Genomic DNA, 24,943 nt, shown 5'->3' with positions numbered 1-24,943 from the left:
GTCAATATTGACACACAGTCATAGCGCCCCCTGCTGGCAACAGCAAGTAACATCTTTTACGCCTAGCCCCAGCAGTAGGTTTCACGTAGAAACACGAAATTTGGTACACACGTGTTTCATGTGGAGACGCACCAAAAAGCCTCTTGGACCCATACCTAAAACCCTACAGGAAGTCCGCCATCTTGGTTTGAATATCGCACTTGTCATCGTTTTTGGCCATTTCCAGGTCACATACTTTAACGAACTCCTCCTAAAGATTTTATCCAATTCTCTTCAAACTTGGTCAGCACCATCACAAAGCCTTTGGGATCAAAAGTTGTATAAATCTTTACCGACGGTCACACTATGTGGCCGTGGCATGGCGGCAAAATATGGCGTCTCGCCATGAAACACAAGACTGTATAACTTGACCATACATTGTCCAATCTGTCCCAAATTTCTCACACATGATGAGGGGCCAGCCCTGGACACACCCACATGTCAATATTGACACACAGTCATAGCGCCCCCAGCTGGCTACAGCAAGTATTATGTTTTACACATACCCCGAGCACAGTGGTAGGAGACACGCCATTTGGGACGCATAGGGACTCCCCCGACGTGCCCTACCCCGACGTGCCCTCCTCCGACGGCTCCACTCTGCGAGGGCCCGTTCAGTACTGCTTGCAGTCCTAGTTATTATTATTCTTCTCCCAAATGAATTGCCTTTTTGGGGGCTTTATCATATTCTAAAACTCCCCATATTTGGAATATACATAAATCAGATTTGAAATTTACGTATTCTGGTATTCGCTGGAATACACCTTGCAAAATGACTCACTAGCGCCCCCTCGAAATTTTCAAAACATCCTCACAATATAGGTTTTTTTCACGTAGACACACGAAAGTTGGTACATATGTGTATCATGGGAAGACGCACCAAAAAGCCTCAACAACCCATACTCGAAAACGTACAGGAAGTCGGCCATCTTGGATTGAATATCGCACTTGTCATCGTTTTTCGCCATTTCCAGGTCGCATACTTTTACGAACTCCTCCTACAGATTTTATCCAATTGACTTCAAACTTGGTCAGTACCATCACAAGGCCTTTGGGATCAAAAGTTGTATAAAGCTTTACCGACGGTCACACTATGTGGGCGTGGCATGGCGGCAAAATATGGTGTCTCGCTATAAAACACGACATTGTTATAACTTCTCCGTTCTTTGTCCCATCTGGTCCAAACTTGTCATGCTTCATCAGAGTCCAGCCCTTAACACTTCTAGATAACAATATTTCATAAAGCCCCGCCCCTTATGCTTAATCCACGCCCCCTTTCATAAAATGACCACGTTGCATACTTTAACGAACTCCTCCGACAGATTTCATCCGATTTACTCCAAACTTGGTCAGTACCATCACAAGGGCTTTGGGATCAAAAGTTGTATAAATCTTTACCGCCTGTCACACAATGTGGGCGTGGCATGGCGGCAAAATATGGCGTCTCGCCATAACACACCAGACAGTATAACTTGCCCGTACATTGTCCCATATGTCCCAATTTTCTCACAGGTGATGAGGGTCCAGCCCTGAACACACCCACATCTAAATATTGACACACAGTCATAGCGCCCCCCGATGGCAACAGGAAGTAACAACTTTAACGCCTAGCCCCAGCAGTAGGTTTCACGTAGAGATACGAAATTTGGTACACACGTGCTTCATGTGGAGACGCACCAAAAAGCCTCTTGGACCCATACCTCAAACCCAACAGGAAGTCCGCCATCTTGGATTGACTATCGCACTTGTCATCGTTTTTGGCCATTTCCAGGTCGCATACTTTAACGAACTCCTCCTACAGATTTTATCCAATTGACTTCAAACTTGGTCAGTACCATCACAAGGCCTTTGGGATCAAAAGTTGTATAAATCTTTACCGACCGTCACACTATGTGGGCGTGGCATGGCGGCAAAATATGACATCTCGCCATCTTACACCAGACTGAATAACTTGACCATACATTGTCCAATCTGTCCCAAATTTAACACACGTGATAAGGGTCCAGCCCGGGACACACCCACAGGTCAATAGTGACACACAGTCATAGCGCCCCCTGCTGGCTACAGGAAGTAACATGTTTTACACCTACCACAAGCACAGTGGTAGGAGACACGCAATTTGGTACGCATAGGGACTGAACCAACAGTGCCACGTCCGACGTGCCCTCCCCTGACGGCGCCTCCCCCGACGGCTCCACTTTGCGAGGGCCCGTTCAGTACTGCGCGCAGTCCTAGTTATTATTTGCGTTCAGAAAAATGAATCGCCTTTTTGGGGACTTTATCATATTCAAAAACTCACCATTTTTGGAATATACATTAATCTCTGCTGAAATTTACGTATTCTAGTGGTCGCGGGAATGGGCGTGGCAAAATGACTCAACAGCGCCCCCTTGAAAGTCAAGAAAATTCAGCCCCTCGCACAGGAATGTCGTAGAGACACGAAATTTGGTACATACATGTATCATGGCAAGTCGCACCAAAAAGTCTCAAGAACCCATACCCTAAAACGTACAGGAAGTTGGCCATCTTGGATCGAAAATGGCGTTTCCTGCTGTTTTGGCCCATTTCCACGTCGCATACTTTAACGAACTCCTCCTACAGATTTCATCCAATTCTCATCAAACTTGGTCAGTACCATCACAAGGCCTTGGTGATCAAAAGTTGTATAAATCTTTCCCGACGGTCACACTATGTGGGCGTGGCATGGTGGCAAAATATGGCGTCTCGCCATAAAACACGAGATCGTTATAACTTCCACATACTTTGTCCGATCTGGTCCAAACTTCTCATGCTTCATCAGAGTCCAGCCCTTAACACTTCTAAATAACAATATTTCATAAAGCCCCGCCCCTTATGCTTTGTCCACGCCCCATTTTACAAAATGACCACGTTGCATACTTTGACAAACTCCTCTGACAGATTTCATCCGATTGACTTCAAACTTGGTCAGTACCATCACAAGGCCTTTGGGATCAAAATTTGTATAAATCTTTACCGACGGTCACACTATGTGGGCGTGGCATGGCGGCAAAATATGGCATCTCGGCATCTAACACCAGACTGGCTAACTTGACCATACATTGTCCAATCTGTCCCAAATTTCACACACGTGATTAGGGGCCAGCCCGGGACACACCCACGTGTCAATAGTGACACAAAGTCATAGCGCCCCCTGCTGGCTACAGGAAGTAACATGTTTTACACCTACCACAAGCACAGTGGTAGGAGACACGCAATTTGGTACGCATAGGGACTGAGCCAACAGCGCCGCGTCCGATGTGCCCTCCCCTGACGGCGCCTCCCCCGACGGCTCCACTCTGCGAGGGCCCGTTCAGTACTGCGCGCAGTCCTAGTTATTTTTATTATTATTAGGGCCCGAGCAGGCAACGACCTGCGAGGTCCCTATTGTATTTCGAACGATTATTCTTTTTAGGGCCCGAGCAGGCAACGACCTGCGAGGTCCCTATTGTATTTCGAATGATTATTTATTTTTATTATTTTTATTATTCTTTGTCCCAAATGATCGCATATTTCACTGCCTGAACATACCCCAAAACTCATGAAACTTTAAATATAAGTCACACATGGTGAAAAATTTTATAATCTATTGTCATCCTGAATTTCCACCACTAGGTGGCGCTATAATAAAGGAAAGCGCGTTTAGGCAAATAACTCCCACATACTTTATCGCACATTCAAAAAACTTATATCCACGCGTTCACTGAGTCGTGCTGAATCTCGTGATATAAGCCACGCCCATTTTCGCCTACCGTTTTTTTTCGCAAATTCGCGAAATGTCACAAACCTACTTTTTCGAACTCCTCCTAGGTAATTTCATCGTTCTGCACCAAACTTTGCACACAGCATCTATGGACCCTCATAACAAAAAGTTATTAAAATAATTTTGATTACCCAAAGAATACTCAAGTTATTAAATAACAACTTCCTGCAGGTGGCGCTATTTTCAACACAAAACACAAAGTGTTGCATATCTCCACATTGGTGTGTCTGAATGACATGAAACTCAGGTTACTACTTCCCCATGAGCCCCTGAGGCTCGCTGCAAAATTTTGGCCGATGACCACTAGGTGGCGCTCTTTAAATTGAAGTAATTTATATCTCTACATCGGTTGGTCGGATTAACACCAAACTTGGTATACTTATTGTCAATGCCCTCTTGACAATAACCCTTGAAGGTTTTATTGATCGGCCCCTAGGTGGCGCTCTGGCGGCAGTTTAATTTTAAAAATGCCACTGTGCCCAGACCATAAGACTTAAGGCAATGAAATTCGTAGGGGTGGTATAGACTGGCCCCTGTAACGCACAAACCCCGACGGAAGCATGCCCCGACACGCGTGTACTGCGAGGGCCCGTTCAGTACTGCGCGCAGTCCTAGTTATTTTTCTTCCCCCCAAATGATCGCATATTTCACTGCCTGAACATACCCCAAAAGTCATGAAACTTCAAATATAAGTCACAACTGGCGAAAAATTTTGTAATCTGTTGTCATCCTGAATTTCCACCACTAGCTGGCGCTATAATACAGGAAAGTGCGTTTTGGCTAATAACTCCCACATACTTTATCGCACATTCAAAAAACCTATATCCACGCGTTCACTGAGTTGTGCTGAATCTCGTGATATAAGCCACGCCCATTTTCGCCTTGAGTTTTTTTTCGCAAATTCGCGAAATGTCGCAAACCTACTTTTTCGAACTCCTCCTAGGCAATTTCATCGTTTTGCACCAAACTTTGCACACAGCATCTATGGACCCTCATGACAAAAAGTTATTAAAAGAATTTTGATTACCCAAAGAATACTCAAGTTATTATATAACAACTTCCTGCAGGTGGCGCTATTTTCAACACAAAACACAAAGTGTTGCATATCTCCACATTGGTGTGTCTGAATGACATGAAACTCAGGTTACTACTTCCCCATGAGCCCCTGAGGCTCTCTGCAAAATTTTGGGCGATGACCACTAGGTGGCGCTCTTTAAATTTAATTATCATATATCTCCAAATCGGTTGGTCGGATTAACACCAAACTTGGTATACTTATTGTCAATGCCCTCCTGAGGATAACCCTTAAAGATTTAATTGATCGGCCCCTAGGTGGCACTCTGGCGGCAGTTTAATTTAGTAAGTGCCACCATGGCCACACAATAACACTTAAGGCAATGACATTCATAGGGGTGGTATAGACTGGCCCCTGTAACGCACAAACCCCGACGGCAGCATGCCTCGACACGCGTGTACTGCGAGGGCCCGTTCAGTACTGCGCGCAGTCCTAGTTAGGGACCGAGCACTAACGGTGCGAGGACCCTATTGAAATTGGTCCGTTTATTATTATTCTTATTTTTAGGGGGAATCAATCGCTTATTTGAGGCCTTTATCATATTCAAAAACTCACCATATTTGGAATATACATTAATAAGATTTGAAATTTACGTATTCTGGTATTCGCGGGAATGGACCTTGCAAAATGACTCACTAGCGCCCCCTCAAAATTTTCAAAACATCCTCACAATATAGGTTTTTTTCACGTAGACACACGAAAGTTGGTACATATGTGTATCATGGGAAGACGCACCAAAAAGCCTCAAGAACCCATACCCGAAAACGTACAGGAAGTCGGCCATCTTGGATTGAATATTGCACTTGTCATCGTTTTTCGCCATTTCCAGGTCGCATACTTTTACGAACTCCTCCTACAGATTTTATCCAATTGACTTCAAACTTGGTCAGTACCATCACAACGACTTTGGGATCAAAAGTTGTATAAAGCTTTACCGACGGTCACACTATGTGGGCGTGGCATGGCGGCAAAATATGGCGTCTCGCCATAAAACACGAGATTGTTATAACTTCTCCATTCTTTGTCCCATTTGGTCCAAACTTCTCATGCTTCATCAGAGTCCAGCCCTTAACACTTCCACATAACAATATTTCAGAAAGCCCCGCCCCTTATGCTTAATCCACGCCCCCTTTCATAAAATGACCACGTTGCATACTTTAACGAACTCCTCCGACAGATTTCATCCGATTTACTCCAAACTTGGTCAGTACCATCACAAGGGCTTTGGGATCAAAAGTTGTATAAATCTTTACCGCCTGTCACACAATGTGGCCGTGGCATGGCGGCAAAATATGGCTTCTCGCCATCTAACACCAGACTGAATAACTTGACCATACATTGTCCAATCTGTCCCAAATTTAACACACGTGATTAGGGTCCAGCCCGGGACACACCCACGGGTCAATAGTGACACACAGTCATAGCGCCCCCTGCTGGCTACAGCAACTAACATGTTTTACACCTACTTTGAGCTGAGTAGTAGGAGACACGCGATTTTGTACGCATAGGGACTGGGCCCACAGCGCCGCGCCTGACGTGTCCTCCCGTGACGGCTCCTCCCCCGACGGCTCCACTCTGCGAGGGCCCGTTCAGTACTGCTTGCAGTCCTAGTTATTATTATTATTTTTAGGGGGAGTAAATCGCTTATTTGAGGGCTTTATCATATTCAAAAACTCACCAAATTTGGAATATACATAAATCAGATTTGAAATTTACGTATTCTGGTATTCGCGGGAATGGACCTTGCAAAATGACTCACTAGCGCCCCCTCAAAATTTTCAAAACATCCTCACAATATAGGTTTTTTTCACCTAGACACACGAAAGTTGGTACATATGTGTATCATAGGAAGACGCACCAAAAAGCCTCAAGAACCCATACCCGAAAACGTACAGGAAGTCGGCCATCTTGGATTGAATATTGCACTTGTCATCGTTTTCCGCCATTTCCAGGTCGCATACTTTTACGAACTCCTCCTACAGATTTTATCTAATTGACTTCAAACTTGGTCAGTACCATCACAAGGCCTTTGGGATCAAAAGTTGTATACATCTTTACCGCCTGTCACACTATGTGGGCGTGGCATGGCGCCAAAATATGGCGTCTCGCCATAAAACACGAGATCTTTATAACTTTCCCATTCTATGTCCCATCTGCTCCAAAATTCTCATGCTTCATCAGAGTCCAGCCCTTCACACTTCTAAATAACAATATTTCAAAAAGCCCCGCCCCTTATGCTTTATCCACGCCCCTTTTCATAAAATGACCACGTTGCATACTTTACATAACTCCTCCGACAGATTTCCCCCCATTGACTTCAAACTTGGTCAGTACCATCACAAGGCCTTTGGGATCAAAAGTTGTATAAATCTTTACCGCCTGTCACACTATGTGGGCGTGGCATGGCGGCAAAATATGGCGTCTCGCCATGAAACACGAGCCTGTATAACTTTACCATACATTGTCCAATCTGTCCCAAATTTCTCACACATGATGAGGGGCCAGCCCTGGACACACCCACATGTCAATATTGACACACAGTCATACAGCCCCCTGCTGGCTACAGCAAGTATTATGTTTAACACCTACCCCGAGCACAGTGGTAGGAGACACGCCATTTGGGACGCATAGGGACTGAGCCCACATTGCCACGCCCGATGTGGCCTCCCCCGACGTGCCCTCCCCCGACGTGCCCTCCTCCGACGGCTCCACTCTGCGAGGGCCCGTTCAGTACTGCTTGCAGTCCTAGTTAGGGACCGAGCACTAACGGTGCGAGGACCCTATTGAAATTGAAGGAATTATTATTATTCTTCTTCTGGAAAATGAATCGCATTTTTGGGGCCTTTATCATATTCAAAAACTCACCATATTTGGAATATACATAAATCTCTGGTGAAATTTACGTATTCTTGTGGTCGCGGGAATGGGCGTGGCAAAATGACTCAACAGCGCCCCCTTGAAAGTCAAGAAAATTCAGCCCCTCGCACAGGAATGTCGTAGAGACACAAAATTTGGTACATACATGTATCATGGCACGACGCACCAAAAAGTCTCAAGAACCCATACCCTAAAACGTACAGGAAGTCGGCCATCTTGGATCGAAAATGGCGTTTCCTGCTGTTTTGGGCCATTTCCACGTCGCATACTTTAACGAACTCCTCCTACAAATTTCATCCAATTCTCTTCAAACTTGGACAGTAGCCTCACAAGGCCTTTGGGATCAAAAGTTATATAAAGCTTTACCGACGGTCACACTATGTGGGCGTGGCATGGCGGCAAAATATGGCGTCTCGCCATAAAACACGAGATCATTATAACTTTCCCATACTTTCTCCAATCTGGTCCAAACTTCTCATGCTTCATCAGAGTCCAGCCCTTAACACTTCCCAATAACAATATTTATAAAGCCCCGCCCCTTATGCTTTATCCACGCCCCCTTTCATAAAATGACCACATTGCTACTTTACATAACTCCTCCGACAGATTTCCCCCCATGGACTTCAAACTTGGTCAGTACCATCATAAGGCCTTTGGGATCAAAAGTTGTATAAATCTTTACCCCCTGTCACACTATGTGGGCGTGGCATGGCGGCAAAATATGGCGTCTCGCCATAACACACGAGACTGCATAACTTGACCATACATTGTCCAATCTGTCCCAAATTTCACACAAGTGATTGGGGTCCAGCCTGGGACACACCCACCTGTCAATATTGACACAAAGTCAGAGCGCCCCCTGCTGGCAACAGCAAGTAACATGTTTTATACTAAGCCCTTGCAGTAGGTTTCACGTAGAGACACGAAATTTGGTACAAACAAGAATCATGTGGAGACGCACCAAAAAGCCTCTTGGACCCATACCTCAAACCCAACAGGAAGTCCGTCATCTTGGTTTGAATATCGCACTTGTCATCGTTTTTGGCCATTTCCAGGTCGCATACTTTAACGAACTCCTCCTACAGATTTCACCCGATTTACTTCAAACTTGGTCAGTCGCATCACAAGGCCTTTGGGATCAAAAGTTGTATAAATCTTTACCGATGGTCACACTATGTGGGCGTGGCATGGCGGCAAAATATGGCGTCTTGCCATAAAACACGACACTGGCTAACTTGACCATACATTGTCCAATCTGTCCCAAATTTCACACACGTGATTAGGGTCCAGCCTGGGACACACCCATGTGTCAATATTGACACACAGTCATAGCGCCCCCTGCTGGCAACAGCAAGTAACTTGTTTTGTACCTACCCCGAGCGCAGTGGTTGGTTGGATTAACACCAAACTTGGTATACTTATTGTCAATGCCCTCCTGAGGATAACCCTTGAAGATATTATTGATCGGCCCCTAGGTGGCGCTCTGGCGGCAGTTTAATTTAACGAGTGCCACTGTGCCCAGACCATAAGACTTAAGGCAATGAAATTCATAGGGGTGGTATAGACTGGCCCCTGTAGCGCACACACCCCGACGGCAGCATGCCCCGACACGCGTGTACTGCGAGGGCCCGTTCAGTACTGCTTGCAGTCCTAGTTAGGGACCGAGCACTAACGGTGCGAAGACCCTATTGTAATTGGTCCGTCTATTCTTATTATTATTATCCTGGAATTGGAATCGCCTTTTTGGGGGCTTTATCATATTCAAAAACTCACCATTTTTGGAATATACATAAATCTCCGCTGAAATTTACATATTCTAGTGGTCCCGGGAATGGGCGTGGCAAAATGACTCAACAGCGCCCTCTTGAAAGTCAAGAAAATTCAGCCCCTCGCACAGGAATGTCGTAGAGACATGCAATTTGGTGCATACATATATCATGACCAGACGCACCAAAAAGTCTCAAGAAGCCATACCCTAAAACGTACGGGAAGTCGGCCATCTTGGATCGAAAATGGCGTTTCCTGCTGTTTTGGGCCATTTCCACGTCGCAAGTAACATCTTTTACGCCTAGCCCCAGCAGTAGGTTTCACGTAGAAACACGAAATTTGGTACACACGTGTTTCATGTGGAGACGCACCAAAAAGCCTCTTGGACCCATACCTAAAACCCTACAGGAAGTCCGCCATCTTCATTTGAATATCGCACTTGTCATCGTTTTTGGCCATTTCCAGGTCGCATACTTTAACGAACTCCTCCTACAGATTTTATCCAATTGACGTCAAACTTGGTCAGTACCATCACAAGGCCTCTGGGATCAAAAGTTGTATAAATCTTTACCGCCTGTCAGACTATGTGGGCGTGGCATGGCGGCAAAATATGGCGTCTCGCCATAAAACACGAGATTGTTATAACTTCTCCATTTTTTGTCCAATCTGGTCCAAACTTCTCATGCTTCATCAGAGTCCAGCCCTTAACACTTCTAAATCACAATATTTCATAAAGCCCCGCCCCTTATGCTTTATCCACGCCCCCTTTCATAAAATGACCACGTTGCATACTTTACATAACTCCTCAGACAGATTTCACCCCATGGACTTCAAACTTGGTCAGTAGCATCACAAGGCCTTAGGGATCAAACGTTGTATAAATCTTTACCGACGGTCACACTATGTGGGCGTGGCATGGCGGCAAAATATGGCGTCTCGCCATAACACACGAGACTGTATAACTTGACCATACATTGTCCAATCTGTCCCAAATTTCGCACACATGATGAGGGTCCAGCCCGGAACACACCCACGTGTCAATATTGACACACAGTCATAGCGCCCCCTGCTGGCTACAGGAAGTAACATGTTTTACACCTACCACAAGCACAGTGGTCGGAGACACGCAATTTGGTACGCATAGGGACTGAGCCAACAGCGCCGCGTCCTATGTGCCCTCCCCTGATGGCGCCTCCCCCGACGGCTCCACTCTGCGAGGGCCCGTTCAGTACTGCGCGCAGTCCTAGTTAGGGACCGAGCACTAACGGTGCGAGGACCCTATTGAAATTGGTCCGTTTATTATTATTATTTTTAGGGAAAGTAAATCGCTTATTTGAGGCCTTTATCATATTCAAAAACTCACCATATTTGGAATATACATAAATCAGATTTGAAATGTACGTATTCTGGTATTCGCGGGAATGGACCATGCAAAATGACTCACTAGCGCCCCCTCAAAATTTTCAAAACATCCTCACAATATAGGTTTTTTTCACGTAGACACACAAAAGTTGGGACATATGTGTATCATGGGAATACGCACCAAAAAGCCTCAAGAACCCATACCCGAAAACGTACAGGAAGTCGGCCATCTTGGATTGAATATTGCACTTGTCATCGTTTTTGGCCATTTCCAGGTCGCATACTTTAACGAACTCCTCCTACAGATTTTATCCAATTGACTTCAAACTTGGTCAGTACCATCACAACGACTTTGGGATCAAAAGTTGTATAAAGCTTTACCGACGGTCACACTATGTGGGCGTGGCATGGCGGCAAAATATGGCGTCTCGCCATAAAACACGAGATTGTTATAACTTCTCCATTCTTTGTCCCATCTGGTCCAAACTTCTCATGCTTCATCAGAGTCCAGCCCTTAATACTTCTAAAAGACAATATTTCATAAAGCCCCGCCCCTTATGCTTAATCCACGCCCCCTTTCATAAAATGACCACGTTGCATACTTTAACGAACTCCTCCGACAGATTTCATCCGATTTACTCTAAACTTGGTCAGTACCATCACCAGGGCTTTGGGATAAAAAGTTGTATAAATCTTTACCGCCTGTCACACAATGTGGGCGTGGCATGGCGGCAAAATATGGCGTCTCGCCATAACACACCAGACAGTATAACTTGCCCGTACATTGTCCCATCTGTCCCAATTTTCTCACAGGTGATGAGGGTCCAGCCCTGAACACACCCACATGTAAATATTGACACACAGTCATAGCGCCCCCCGATGGCAACAGGAAGTAACAACTTTAACGCCTAGCCCCAGCAGTAGGTTTCACGTAGAGATACGAAATTTGGTACACACATGCTTCATGTGGAGACGCACCAAAAAGCCTCTTGGACCCATACCTCAAACCCAACAGGAAGTCCGCCATCTTGGATTGACTATCGAACTTGTCATCGTTTTTGGCCATTTCCAGGTCGCATACTTTAACGAACTCCTCCTACAGATTTTATCCAATTGACTTCAAACTTGGTCAGTACCATCACAAGGCCTTTGGGATCAAAAGTTGTATAAATCTTTACCGACCGTCACACTATGTGGGCGTGGCATGGCGGCAAAATATGACATCTCGCCATCTAACACCAGACTGAATAACTTGACCATACATTGTCCAATCTGTCCCAAATTTCACGCACGTGATTAGGGTCCAGCCCGGGACACACCCATGTGTCAATATTGACACACAGTCATAGCGCCCCCTGCTGGCTACAGCAAGTATTATGTTTTACACCTACCCTGAGCACAGTGGTAGGAGACACGCGATTTTGAACGCATAGGGACTGGGCCCACAGCGCCGCGCCTGACGTGTCCTCCCGTGACGGCTCCTCCCCCGACGGCTCCACTCTGCGAGGGCCCGTTCAGTACTGCGCGCAGTCCTAGTTATTTTTTTTTTTCCTAAAAGTAAATCGCCTTTTTGGGGGCTTTATCATATTCAAAAACTCACCATTTTTGGAATATACATAAATCTCTGGTGAAATTTACGTATTCTAGTGGTCCCGGGAATGGGCGTGGCAAAATGACTCAACAGCGCCCCCTTGAAAGTCAAGAAAATTCAGCCCCTCGCACAGGAATGTCGTAAAGACACAAAATTTGGTACATACATGTATCTTGCCAAGGCGCACCAAAAACTCTCAAGAACCCATACCCTAAAATGTACAGGAAGTCGGCCATCTTGGATCGAAAATGGCATTTCCTGCTGTTTTTGCCCATTTCCATGCCGCATACTTTAACGAACTCCTCCTACAGATTTCATCCAATTCTCTTCAAACTTGGTCAGTAGCCTCACAAGGCCTTTGGGATCAAAAGTTGTATAAAGCTTTACCGCCGCTCACACTATGTGGGCGTGGCATGGCGGCAAAATATGGCATCTCGCCATAAAACACGAGATCGTTATAACTTCCACATACTTTGTCTGATCTGGTCCAAACTTCTCATGCTTCATCAGAGTCCAGCCCTTAACACTTCTACATAACAATATTTCATAAAGCCCCGCCCCTTATGCTTTATCCACGCCCCCTTTAATAAAATGACCACCTTGCATACTTTACATAACTCCTCCAACAGATTTCACACCAGGGACTTCAAACTTGGTCAGTACCATCACAAGGGCTTCAGGTTCAAAAGTTGTATAAATCTTCACCGCCTGTCACACTATGTGGGCGTGGCATGGCGGCAAAATATGGCGTTTCGCCATAACCCACGAGACTGTATAACTTGACCATACATTGTCCAATCTGTCCCAAATTTCACACAAGTGATTAGGGTCCAGCCCGGAACACACCCACATTTCAATATTGACACACAGTCATAGCGCCCCCCGCTGGCAACAGGAAGTAACAACTTTTATGCCTAGCCCCAGCAGTAGGTTTCACGTAGAGACACGAAATTTGGTACACACGTGCTTCATGTGGAGACGCACCAAAAAGCCTCTTGGATCCATACCTCAAACCCAACAGGAAGTCCTCCATCTTGGATTGACTATCGCACTTGTCATCGTTTTTGGCCATTTCCAGGTCGCATACTTTAACGAACTCCTCCTACAGATTTTATCCAATTGACTTCAAACTTGGTCAGTACCATCACAAGGCCTTTGGGATCACAAGTTGCATAAATCTTTACCGACCGTCACACTATGTGGGCGTGGCATGGCGGCAAAATATGGCATCTCGCCATCTAACACCAGACTGAATAACTTGACCATACATTGTCCAATCTGTCCCAAATTTAACACACGTGATTAGGGTCCAGCCCGGGACACACCCACGGGTCAATAGTGACACACAGTCATAGCGCCCCCTGCTGGCTACAGGAAGTAACATGTTTTACACCTACCACAAGCACAGTGGTAGGAGACACGCAATTTGGTACGCATAGGGACTGAGCCAACAGCGCCGCGTCCGATGTGCCCTCCCCCGATGGCGCCTCCCCCGACGGCTCCACTCTGCGAGGGCCCGTTCAGTACTGCGCGCAGTCCTAGTTAGGGACCGAGCACTAACGGTGCGAGGACCCTATTGAAATTGGTCCGTTTTTTATTATCATTATTATTATTCCCAAAACTAAATCGCCTTTTTGGGGGCTTTATCATATTCAAAAACGCCCCATATTTGGAATATACATAAATCTCTGGTGAAATTTACGTATTCTTGTAGTCGCGGGAATGGGCGTGGCAAAATGACTCAACAGCGCCCCCTTGAAAGTCAAGAAAATTCAGCCCCTCGCACAGGAATGTCGTAGAGACACGAAATTTTCTACGTCCATGTATCATGGCAAGACACACCAAAAAGTCTCAAGAACCCATACCCTAAAACGTACAGGAAGTCGGCCATCTTGGATCGAAAATGGCGTTTCCTGCTGTTTTGGGCCATTTCCACGTCGCATACTTTAACGAACTCCTCCTACAGATTTCATCCAATTCTCTTCAAACTTGGACAGTAGCCTCACAAGGCCTTTGGGATCAAAAGTTGTATAAAGCTTTACCGACGGTCACACTATGTGGGCGTGGCATGGCGGCAAAATATGGCGTCTCGCCATAAAACACGAGATCATTATAACTTTCCCATACTTTCTCCAATCTGGTCCAAACATCTCATGCTTCATCAAAGTCCAGCCCTTAACACTTCTAGATAACAATCTTTCAGAAAGCCCCGCCCCTTATGCTTTATCCACGCCCCCTTTCATTACATGACCACGTTGCATACTTTACATAACTCCTCCAACAGATTTCATCCCATGGACTTCAAACTTGGTCAGTACCATCACAAGGCCTTTGGGATCAAAAGTTGTATTAATCTTTACCGCCTGTCACACTATGTGGGCGTGGCTTGGCGGCAAAATATGGCGTCTCGCCATAACACACAAGACTCGATAACTTGACCATACATTGTCCAATCTGTCCCAAATTTCACAAACGTCATTAGGGTCCACCTCGGGACACACCCACGTGTCTATATTGACACACAGTCATAGCGCCCCCTGCTGGCTACAGTAAGTATTATGTTTTACACCTACCCCGAGCACCGTGGTAGAAGACACGCCATTTGGGACGCATAGGGACTGAGCCCACAGCGCTGCGTCCGATGTGCCCTCCCCCGACGGCGCCTCCCCCGACGGCTCCACTCTGCGAGGGCCCGTTCAGTACTGCGCGCAGTCCTAGTTTTTATTATTCTTCTTCCCAAATGATCGCATTTTTCACTGCCTGAACATACTCCAAAACTCATGAAACTTTAAATATAAGTCACACATGGTGAAAAATTTTATAATCTGTTGTCATCCTGAATTTCCACCATTAGGTGGCGCTATAATAAAGGAAAACGCATTTAGGCTAATAACTCCCACATACTTTATCGCACATTCAAAAATCTTATATCCACGCGTTCACTGAGTTGTGCTGAATCTCGTGATATAGGCCACTCCCATTTTCGCCTACCGTTTTTTTTTCGCAAATTCGCGAAATGTCGCAAACCTACTTTTTCGAACTCCTCCTAGGCAATTTCATCGTTTTGCACCAAACTTTGCTCACAGCATCTATGGACCCTCATGACAAAAAGTTATTAAAAGAATTTTGATTACCCAAAGAATACTCAAGTTATTAAATAACAACTTCCTGCAGGTGGAGCTATTTTCAACACAAAACAGGAAGTGTTGCATATCTCCACATTGGTGTGTCTGAATGACATGAAACTCAGGTTACTACTTCCCCATGAGCCCCTGAGGCTCTCTGCAAAATTTTGGCCGATTACCCCTAGGTGGCGCTCTTTAAATTGAAGTAATTTATATCTCCAAATCGGTCAGTCGGATTAACACCAAACTTGGTATACTTATTGTCAATGCCCTCTTGAGGATAACCCTTGAAGGTTTTATTGATCGGCCCCTAGGTGGCGCTCTGGCGGCAGTTTAATTTAATAAATGCCACTGTGCCCAGACCATAAGACTTGAGGCAATGAAATTGATAGGGGTGGTATAGACTGGCCCCTGTAACGCACACACCCCGACGGCAGCATGCTCCGACACGCGTGTACTGCGAGGGCCCGTTCAGTACTGTCCTAGTTATTATTATTATTCCCAAAACTAAATCGCTAATTTGAAACCTTTATCATATTCAAAAACTCACCATTTTTCGCATAGACATAAATCTCCGGTGAAATTTACGTATTCTAGTGGGCCCGGTAAAGGGCGCGGTAAAATGACTCAACAGCGCCCCCTGGAAAGTCAAGAAAATGAAGCCCCTCGCACAGGAATGTCGTAGAGACACAAATTTTTCTACATACATGTATCATGGCAAGATGCACCGGAATGTAACAACAACCCATACCCTAAAACGTACAGGAAGTCGGCTATTTTGAGTCAAACATGGCATTTCCTGCTGTTTTTGCCCATTTCCATGCCGCATACTTGAACGAACTCCTCCTACAGATTTCACCCAATTCTCTTCAAACTTGGTACATAGCATCACAAGGCATTTGGGATCAAAAGTTATTGAAAGCTTTACCGCCGGTCACACTATGTGGCCGTGGCATGGCAGCAAAATATGGCGTCTCGCCAAAAAACAACTGATCTTGATAACTTTTACATACTTTGTCCAATCTGCTCCAAACTTCTCATGCTTCATCAGACTCCAGCCTTTAACACTTCAAAATTACAATATTTCATAAAGCCCCGCCACTTATGCCTTAGACACGCCCCCTTTCATAAAATGACCACGTTGCATACTTTACATAACTCCTCCAACAGATTTCATCCCATTTACTTCAAACTTGGTCAGTATCATCGGAAGGCCTTGTGGAACACAACTTATCAACACCTTTACTGACCTTCACACTATGTGGGCGTGACATGGCAGCAAAATATGGCGTCTCGCCATCTAACACCAGACTGGATAACTTCACCATACATTTTCCAATCTGTCCCAAATTTCTCACCCGTGCTGAGGGGCCAGCCCTGAACACACCTACGTGTCAATACTGACACACAGCCATAGCGCCCCCCACTGGCAACAGGAAGTCACATGTTCTACACCTAGCCCCAGCAGTAGGTTTCACGTAGAGACAGAACATTTGGTATACATATGAATCATGTGGAGACGCACCAAAAAGCCTCTTGGAGCCATACCTCAAACGCAACAGGACGTCCGCCACCTTGGTTTGAATACTGCACTTGTCATCGTTTTTGCCCATTTCCAGGTCGCATACTTTAACGAACTCCGCCTACAGATTTCACCCCATTGACTTCAAACTTGGTCAGTAGCATCACAAGGCCTTTGGGATCAAAAGTTATTGAAAGCTTTACCCACGGTCACACTATGTGGGCGTGGCAGGCCAGCAAAATATGCCGTCTCGCCATCTAACACCAGACTGGATAACTTGACCATACATTGTCCAATCTGTCCCAAATTTCACACACGTGATTAGGGTCCAGTCCGGAACACACCCACATGTCAATATTGACACACAGTTATAGCGCCCCCTGTTGGCTACAGCAACTAACATGTTTTACCCCTACCCCGAGCACAGTGGTAGGAGACACGCCATTTACAACGCATAGGGACTGAGCCTACAGCTCCACGCCCGACGTGGCCTCCGCTGACATAGCCTCCCCCGACGGCTCCACTCGGCTCGGTCCCGTTCAGTCCTGTTTACAGGCCTAGTTATTATTCTTCTCCTTCCCAAAAGTAAATCGCTAATTTGGAGGCTTTATCATATTCAAAAACTCAGCATTTTTGGAATATATATAAATCTCCGCTTAAATTTACATATTCTGGTATTCGGGGGAATGGGCGTGGCAAAATGACTCAACAGCGCCCCCTTGAAAGTCAAGAAAATTCAGCCCCTCGCACAGGAATGTTGTAGAGACACAAAATTTGGTAAATACATGTATCATGGGAAGACGCACCAAAAAGTCTCAAGTACCCATACCCTAAAACGTACAGGAAGTCGGCCATCTTGGATCTAAAATGCCGTTTCCTGCTGTTTTGGGCCATTTCCACGTCGCATACTTTAACAAACTCCTCCCTACAGATTTCACCCGATTTACTTCAAACTTGATCAGTACCATCACAAGGCCTTTGGAATCAAAAGTTGTATAAATCTTTACCGACGGTCACACTATGTGGGCGTGGCATGGCGTCAAAATATGGCGTCTCGCCATGAAACACAGGACTGTATAACTTGACCATACATTGTCCAATCTGTCCCAAATTTCACACACATGATTAGGGTCCAGCCCAGAACACACCCACATGTCATTATTGACACACAGTCATAGCGCCCCCTGCTGGCTACAGGAAGTCACTTGTTTTACACCTACCACAAGCACAGTGTTAGGAGACACGCAATTTGGTACGCATAGGGACTGAGCCAACAGCGCCGCGTCCGATGTGCCCTCCCCTGACGGCGCCTTCCCCGACGGCTCCACTCTGCGAGGGCCCGTTCAGTACTGCGCGCAGTCCTAGTTATTATTTTTCTGGAATTAAAATCGGCTTTTTGGGGGATTTATTATATTCAAAAACTCATCATATTTGGAATATACATAAATCTCGACTGAAATTTACATATTCTAGTGGTCCTGGTAATGGGCGTGGCAAAATGACTCAACAGCGCCCCCTTGAAAGTCAAGAAAATTCAGCCCCTCGCACAGGAATGTTGTAGAGAAACGAAATTTGGTACATACATGTATCGTGGCAAGACGCACCAAAAAGTCTCAAGAACCCATACCGTAAAACGAACAGGAAGTCGGCCATCTTGGATCGAAAATGGCGTTTCCTGCTGTTTTTGCCCATTTCCATGCCGCATACTTTAACGAACTCCTCCTACAGATTTCATCCAATTCTCTTCAAACTTGGTCAGTACCATCACAAGGCCTTTGGGATCAAAAGTTGTATAAATCTTTACCGACGGTCACACTATGTGGGCGTGGCATAGCGGCAAAATATGGCGTCTCGCCATAAAACACAAGATCGTTATAACTTTTCAATACTTTGTCCAATCTGGTCCAAACTTCTCATGCTTCATCAGAGTCCAGCCCCTAACACTTCTAAAGAACAATATTTCATAAAGCCCCGCCCCTAATGCTTTATCCACGCCCCCTTTCATAAAATGACCACCTTGCATACTTTACATAACTCCTCCAACAGATTTCACACCATGGACTTCAAACTTGGTCAGTACCATCACAAGGGCTTTGGGTTCAAAAGTTGTATAAATTTTCACCGCCTGTCACACTATGTGGGTGTGGCATGGCGGCAAAATATGGCGTTTCGCCATAACCCACGAGACTGTATAACTTGACCATACATTGTCCAATCTGTCCCAAATTTCACACATGTGATTAGGGTCCAGCCCGGAACACACCCACATTTCAATATTGACACACAGTCATAGCGTCCCCTGCTGGCATCAGCAAGTAACATGTTTTACACCTAGCCCCAGCAGTAGGTTACACGTAGAGACACGAAATTTAGTATACACGTGCTTCATGTGGAGACGCACCAAAAAGCCTCTTGGACCCATACCTCAAACCCAACCGGAAGTCCGCCATCTTGGTTTGAATATCGCACTTGTCATTGTTTTTGCCAATTTCCAGCTCGCATAATTTAACGAACTCCTCCTACAGATTTTATCCAATTGACTTCAAACTTGGTCAGTACCATTACAACGACTTTGGGATCAAAAGTTGTATAAATCTTTACCGACGGTCACACTATGTGGGCGTGGCATGGCGGCAAAATAGGGCGTCTCGCCATGAAACACGGGACTGTATAACTTGACCATACATTGTCCAATCCATCCCAAATTTCACACACGTGATTAGGGTCCAGCCTATATTGACACACAGTCATAGCGCCCCCTGTTGGCTACAGCAAGTAACATGTTTTACACCTACTTTGAGCTGAGTAGTAGGAGACACGCGATTTGGTACACATAGGGACTGGGCCTGTGTCCTCCCCCGACGGCTCCTCCCCCGACGGCTCCACTCTGCGAGGGCCCGTTCAGTACTGCTTGCAGTCCTAGTTAGGGACCGAGCACTAACGGTGCGAGGACCCTATTGAAATTGAAGGAATTATTATTAGGGACCGAGCACTAACGGTGCGAGGACCCTATTGAAATTGGTCCGTTTATTATTATTATTTCGACAAATGAATCGCCTTTTTTGACGCCTTTATCATTTTCAAAAACTCACTAAACTCGCACCAAAATTCAATCATGTCGAAAATTTACGTATTTTATTGGTTTTAGAAATGGGCGTGGCAAAATGACCTACTAGCGCCCCCTAGAATGCAGCCCCTCACACAGGTTTGTTGTAGAGACACGAAATTTGGTACATACATGTATCATGGGAAGACGCACCAAAAAGTCTCAAGAAGCTATAGCCCTAAACTGTACAGGAAGTCGGCCATCTTGGATTGAATATGGAGTTTTCGCCATTTCCACGTCGCATACTTTAACGAACTCCTCCTACAGATTTCATCCAATTCTCTTCAAACTTGGTCAGTACCATCACAAGGCCTTGGGGATAAAAAGTTGTATAAATCTTTACCGACGGTCACACTATGTAGGCGTGGCATGGCACCAAATTATGGCGTCTCGCCATAAAACACTAGATTGTTATAACTTCTCCATTCTTTGTCCCATCGGGTCCAAACTTCTCATGCTTCAGAGTCCAGCCCTTAACACTTCTACATAACAATATTTCATTGAGCCCCGCCCCTTATCTTTATCCACACCCCCTTTCATAAAATGACCACGTTGCATACTTTACATAACTCCTCGGACAGATTTCACCCCATGGACTTCAAACGTGGTCAGTACAATCACAAGGCCTTTGGGATCAAAAGTTGTATAAATCTTTATCGCTTGTCACACTATGTGGGCGTGGCATGTCGGCAAAATATGGCATCTCGCCATAACACACGAGACTGTATAACTTGACCATACATTGTCCAATCTGTCCCAAATTTCACACATGTGATTAGGGTCCAGCCCGGAACCCACCCACGTGTCAATATTGACACACAGTCATAGCGCCCCCTGCTGGCAACAGCAAGTAACATGTTTTATACCTCCCACGAGCACAGTGGTGGGAGACACGCCATTTGGGACGCATAGGGACTGAGCCCACATCGCCACGCCCTACGTGCCCTCCCTCGACGTGTCCTCCCCCGACGGCTCCACTCTGCGAGGGCCTGTTTAGTACTGCTTGCAGTCCTAGTTTTTGTATGTATTTTTAGATTATTCTAAAGAACAAGATTTAACGCATCAAAATACAGTTGTGTTGATTTGTTGATCATAGACAGATTTGACAAGAGTGAATATCTGCACTACCAGGGCACACTGGTGATATATGATTGCTGTTAAACTCAGAGTGGGGTTCAATGTCAGCTAATTGTAAAGTTAGTCAGAGAAGAGACGACAACTTTCTGAGTAGTTTTAGTTAACCGGGTGGTGTACAGATCGCATGGGGTATGAATGGCATTGGATGAACAATCAGACTGTAGTGTAGGGTTAAGGCATGAACTTAGTTGTATCCCATACATCAAAGTGCTTATCAAAAGGTGGTAAAAGGATAAATCCTTGGCCTCTGCCTATGAATTTGCTGCAGACATGGCAGAAGCCATCATAACAGTTGAGAAAACAAACTGGTACAGATGTTTCATTTGTCAGCATGACACCAAGATCGCACTGGTTATGATACCATTGCAAGAAATGTTCCATTATTTCATAAGATAAATGCTCTTCCTATCTTACTTCGTCCAGCCCGACTAGATGAAGGTGATGGCATAGAAAGAACATTGACAAGAAACAGAGCAAAATATCAATCAAGCTGTAAACTTATGTTCAACAACACACAGCTGGAAAGGGCCCAAAAGAGAGCATCTACTGTTGCTACTAAAGATACCAAAGATATCCATGTTAAGAGGTCAAGAAGATCCCAGACTTCTTATGAGGCTGGATATGTGTGGGGACGGGCATTGAAGAGACATCCACATATGCCGAGCCCGTCCGACTGGGGATGGGTTAAACAGGACAAGAAGTGAAAAGTCTTCTGGACTCCACTTCCAACTATTGCGGAGAGTTGTTGGGAGTTGACAAAATGTGGGTGCACCAAGGCATGTACTGGAAAGTGTAAGTGCTACAGATATGGACTCAGTTGCACATGGCTATGTAGTTGCCCCTGCTAGAACTTATTTGCCTATTTTTGTTATTCCCTGTTGTCCTTTGCGTTTTCAAGTGTAGGCCTATGGCTCGGCTTTCCCTCGCCACATTGGCGCATTATGTTCTACTTTGTCACCAGCCTATTACTGTGGCATGTTCAGTTGTTACTTTGTAACATTGGTTTCACATTTTCAATTTAGTTCCCTAGTATAGTTTCAGATACTATTTGTCATGGTTCCGTGTCAGCCAGAGCTGCTGTTGCCTCTGGATCTGTCATTATTGCCATTCAGTATTAACCATTGCTCAATTATTTTTTTTCAAGCACTGTTCGTTCAGCACCACAACTGTGTTTCGCCACCCCTTAGTATTTATTTGGCATGTTTAATGGCGGTTAGTTTTTAAAAAAGTAATTTAAAGAAGTATTAAAAAAGCCCTCATGGTAAGGGAGCTTGTGTACCTCGGTGAACCCTGAGAGCTACGCCGGTGGGAGGGAACTCAGACAGGTCAGACAAAGCACAGTCAAACAATCTCTCTTGAGGAACCCAATACATTTCTATGAGAAAATTCATAATTTAAAGATCCACATGGCAGGCGGCAGTCAAAAAAATTGACGCCTTGAAATTTCAAGTGGCTATGGGTGGCTTATTGTCAAGTGACCCACAGATACTGCTCATGCCAATTTTTATGCTTGTATCACCAAATAAACCATGATATCATTTAATTGCTCCACTAAGGTGTCGGCCATCTTGAAAATTTTTTACCGACGGTCACACTATGTGGGCGTGGCATGGCGGCAAAATATGGCGTCTCGCCATAACACACGAGACTGTATAACTTCACCATACATTGTCTCATCTGGCCCAAAATTCTTACACGTGATAAGGGTCCACCTCTGAACACACCCACATGTAAATATTGACACATAGTAATAGTGCCCCCTGCTGGAAACAGGAAGTAACAACTTTAACGCCTAGCCCCAGCAGGAGGTTTCACGTAGAGGTACGAAATTTGGTACACATGTGCTTCATGTGGAGACGCACCAAAAAGCCTCTTGGACCAATACCTCAAACACAACAGGAAGTCCGCCATCTTGGTTTGAAAATCACAGCATTCATTGTTTTTTCAATTTAGTTCCCTAGTATAGTTTCAGATACTATTTGTCATGGTTCCGTGTCAGCCAGAGCTGCTGTTGCCTCTGGATCTGTCATTATTGCCATTCAGTATTAACCATTGCTCAATTATTTTTTTTCGAGCACTGTTCGTTCAGCACCACAACTGTGTTTCGCCACCCCTTAGTATTTATTTGGCATGTTTAATGGCGGTTAGTTTTTAAAAAAGTAATTTAAAGAAGTATTAAAAAAGCCCTCATGGTAAGGGAGCTTGTGTACCTCGGTGAACCCTGAGAGCTACGCCGGTGGGAGGGAACTCAGACAGGTCAGACAAAGCACAGTCAAACAATCTTTCTTGAGGAACCCAATACATTTCTATGAGAAAATTCATAATTTAAAGATCCACATGGCAGGCGGCAGTCAAAAAAATTGACGCCTTGAAATTTCAAGTGGCTATGGGTGGCTTATTGTCAAGTGACCCACAGATACTGCTCATGCCAATTTTTATGCTTGTATCACCAAATAAACCATGATATCATTTAATTGCTCCACTAAGGTGTCGCCCATCTTGAAAAATTGCCGCCATCTTGGAATTTCAAGTAACTGTGGGTGGCTTATTGTCAAGTGACCTACAGAGACTGCTCATGCCAATTTGTATGCTTGTATCACCAAATAGACCATTATATCACTTAACTGCTCCACTTAGGTGTCGGCCATCTTGAAAATTGGTCGCCATCTTACAATTTCAAATGTCTCGGACAATTTTCTTGTTAAGTGACCCATGGAGACTGCTCATGCCAATTTTTATGCTTGTATCATAAAATGAACGATTATATCACTTAGCCGCTCCACTAATATGCCTAACACACAGATTTGTGCCTCTTCAATCACTTGGATCACTCCTGTGACTGTTTCTGATGTTTTATTAGCTATGAATTCAGCAGTGAAAACACCTTTTACATGGAGTTGTAGATCTGAATGGACAAATATTTTTTGCGTGCTGTAGCTTTGGGTTGGGGTTCTTTTGGAGAATCTGGGTCTCACATGTTTATCTCTGTCTTTATCACATTTCTTTTCCATGGCATTAACTGTAGGAGGTAACAAGAAGAGAGGAAGGAGGCTTAACATTTTATAACTAGGCCAATGGTGAAGGGTTCACACAGAGGTGTGAATATACTAAGTCTAGGCAATGAAGTTTAGTGCCTGCCCCTCTTGCTTGAGTACAATAGAGAGCTGCCAATTAAGAGGCTGAGTAAATGAAGAGTTTTACATTATCTATAAAAGTCCAGGCAAAGATACACAAATTAAGGAAGTCCCTTAAATGCCTGTGATCCCAACAGCAATATGGTTTATTTTTTGTTGTTTTATAGAAATGTCTGAAAAAGGTAAAAGGAAAGAGGTATTAGTAGAAGCTTATTTGATAACCTTTGCTGGTGATTGATGACAATGACATCTGTCTCTCTCATTTAGCTGCCTAACATGTTTGGGAATGTACGATCAACCATCCTCTCCCTGATGATTGGCTCCTACGCCTCTTCAGCTGTCACCTTCCCTGGTGTCAAGGTACACACACACACACACACACACACACACACACACACACACACAAACACACACAAAGTTTTTATAC

General features: G+C 45.0%; 1 protein-coding gene across 1 annotated transcript in view; it reads left to right on the top strand.

Annotated features, from left to right (window-relative positions):
• The window catches only part of slc43a1b (solute carrier family 43 member 1b), a 163,145-nt gene that overhangs the window by 91,671 nt on the left and 46,531 nt on the right, over positions 1-24,943 (top strand). Inside the window, exon 6 of the mRNA XM_059334301.1 lies at positions 24,784-24,876. Within this exon, the coding sequence (XP_059190284.1) occupies positions 24,784-24,876 (93 nt within the window). The remainder of the gene's footprint in view (positions 1-24,783; positions 24,877-24,943) is intronic.

The sequence above is a fragment of the Centropristis striata genome, chromosome 1 (genome assembly GCF_030273125.1).
Source record: "Centropristis striata isolate RG_2023a ecotype Rhode Island chromosome 1, C.striata_1.0, whole genome shotgun sequence".
Classification (NCBI taxonomy): domain Eukaryota; kingdom Metazoa; phylum Chordata; class Actinopteri; order Perciformes; family Serranidae; genus Centropristis; species Centropristis striata.
Note: the sequence above shows the minus strand (reverse complement) of the source record. Positions and strands in the feature narration are given on the sequence as shown.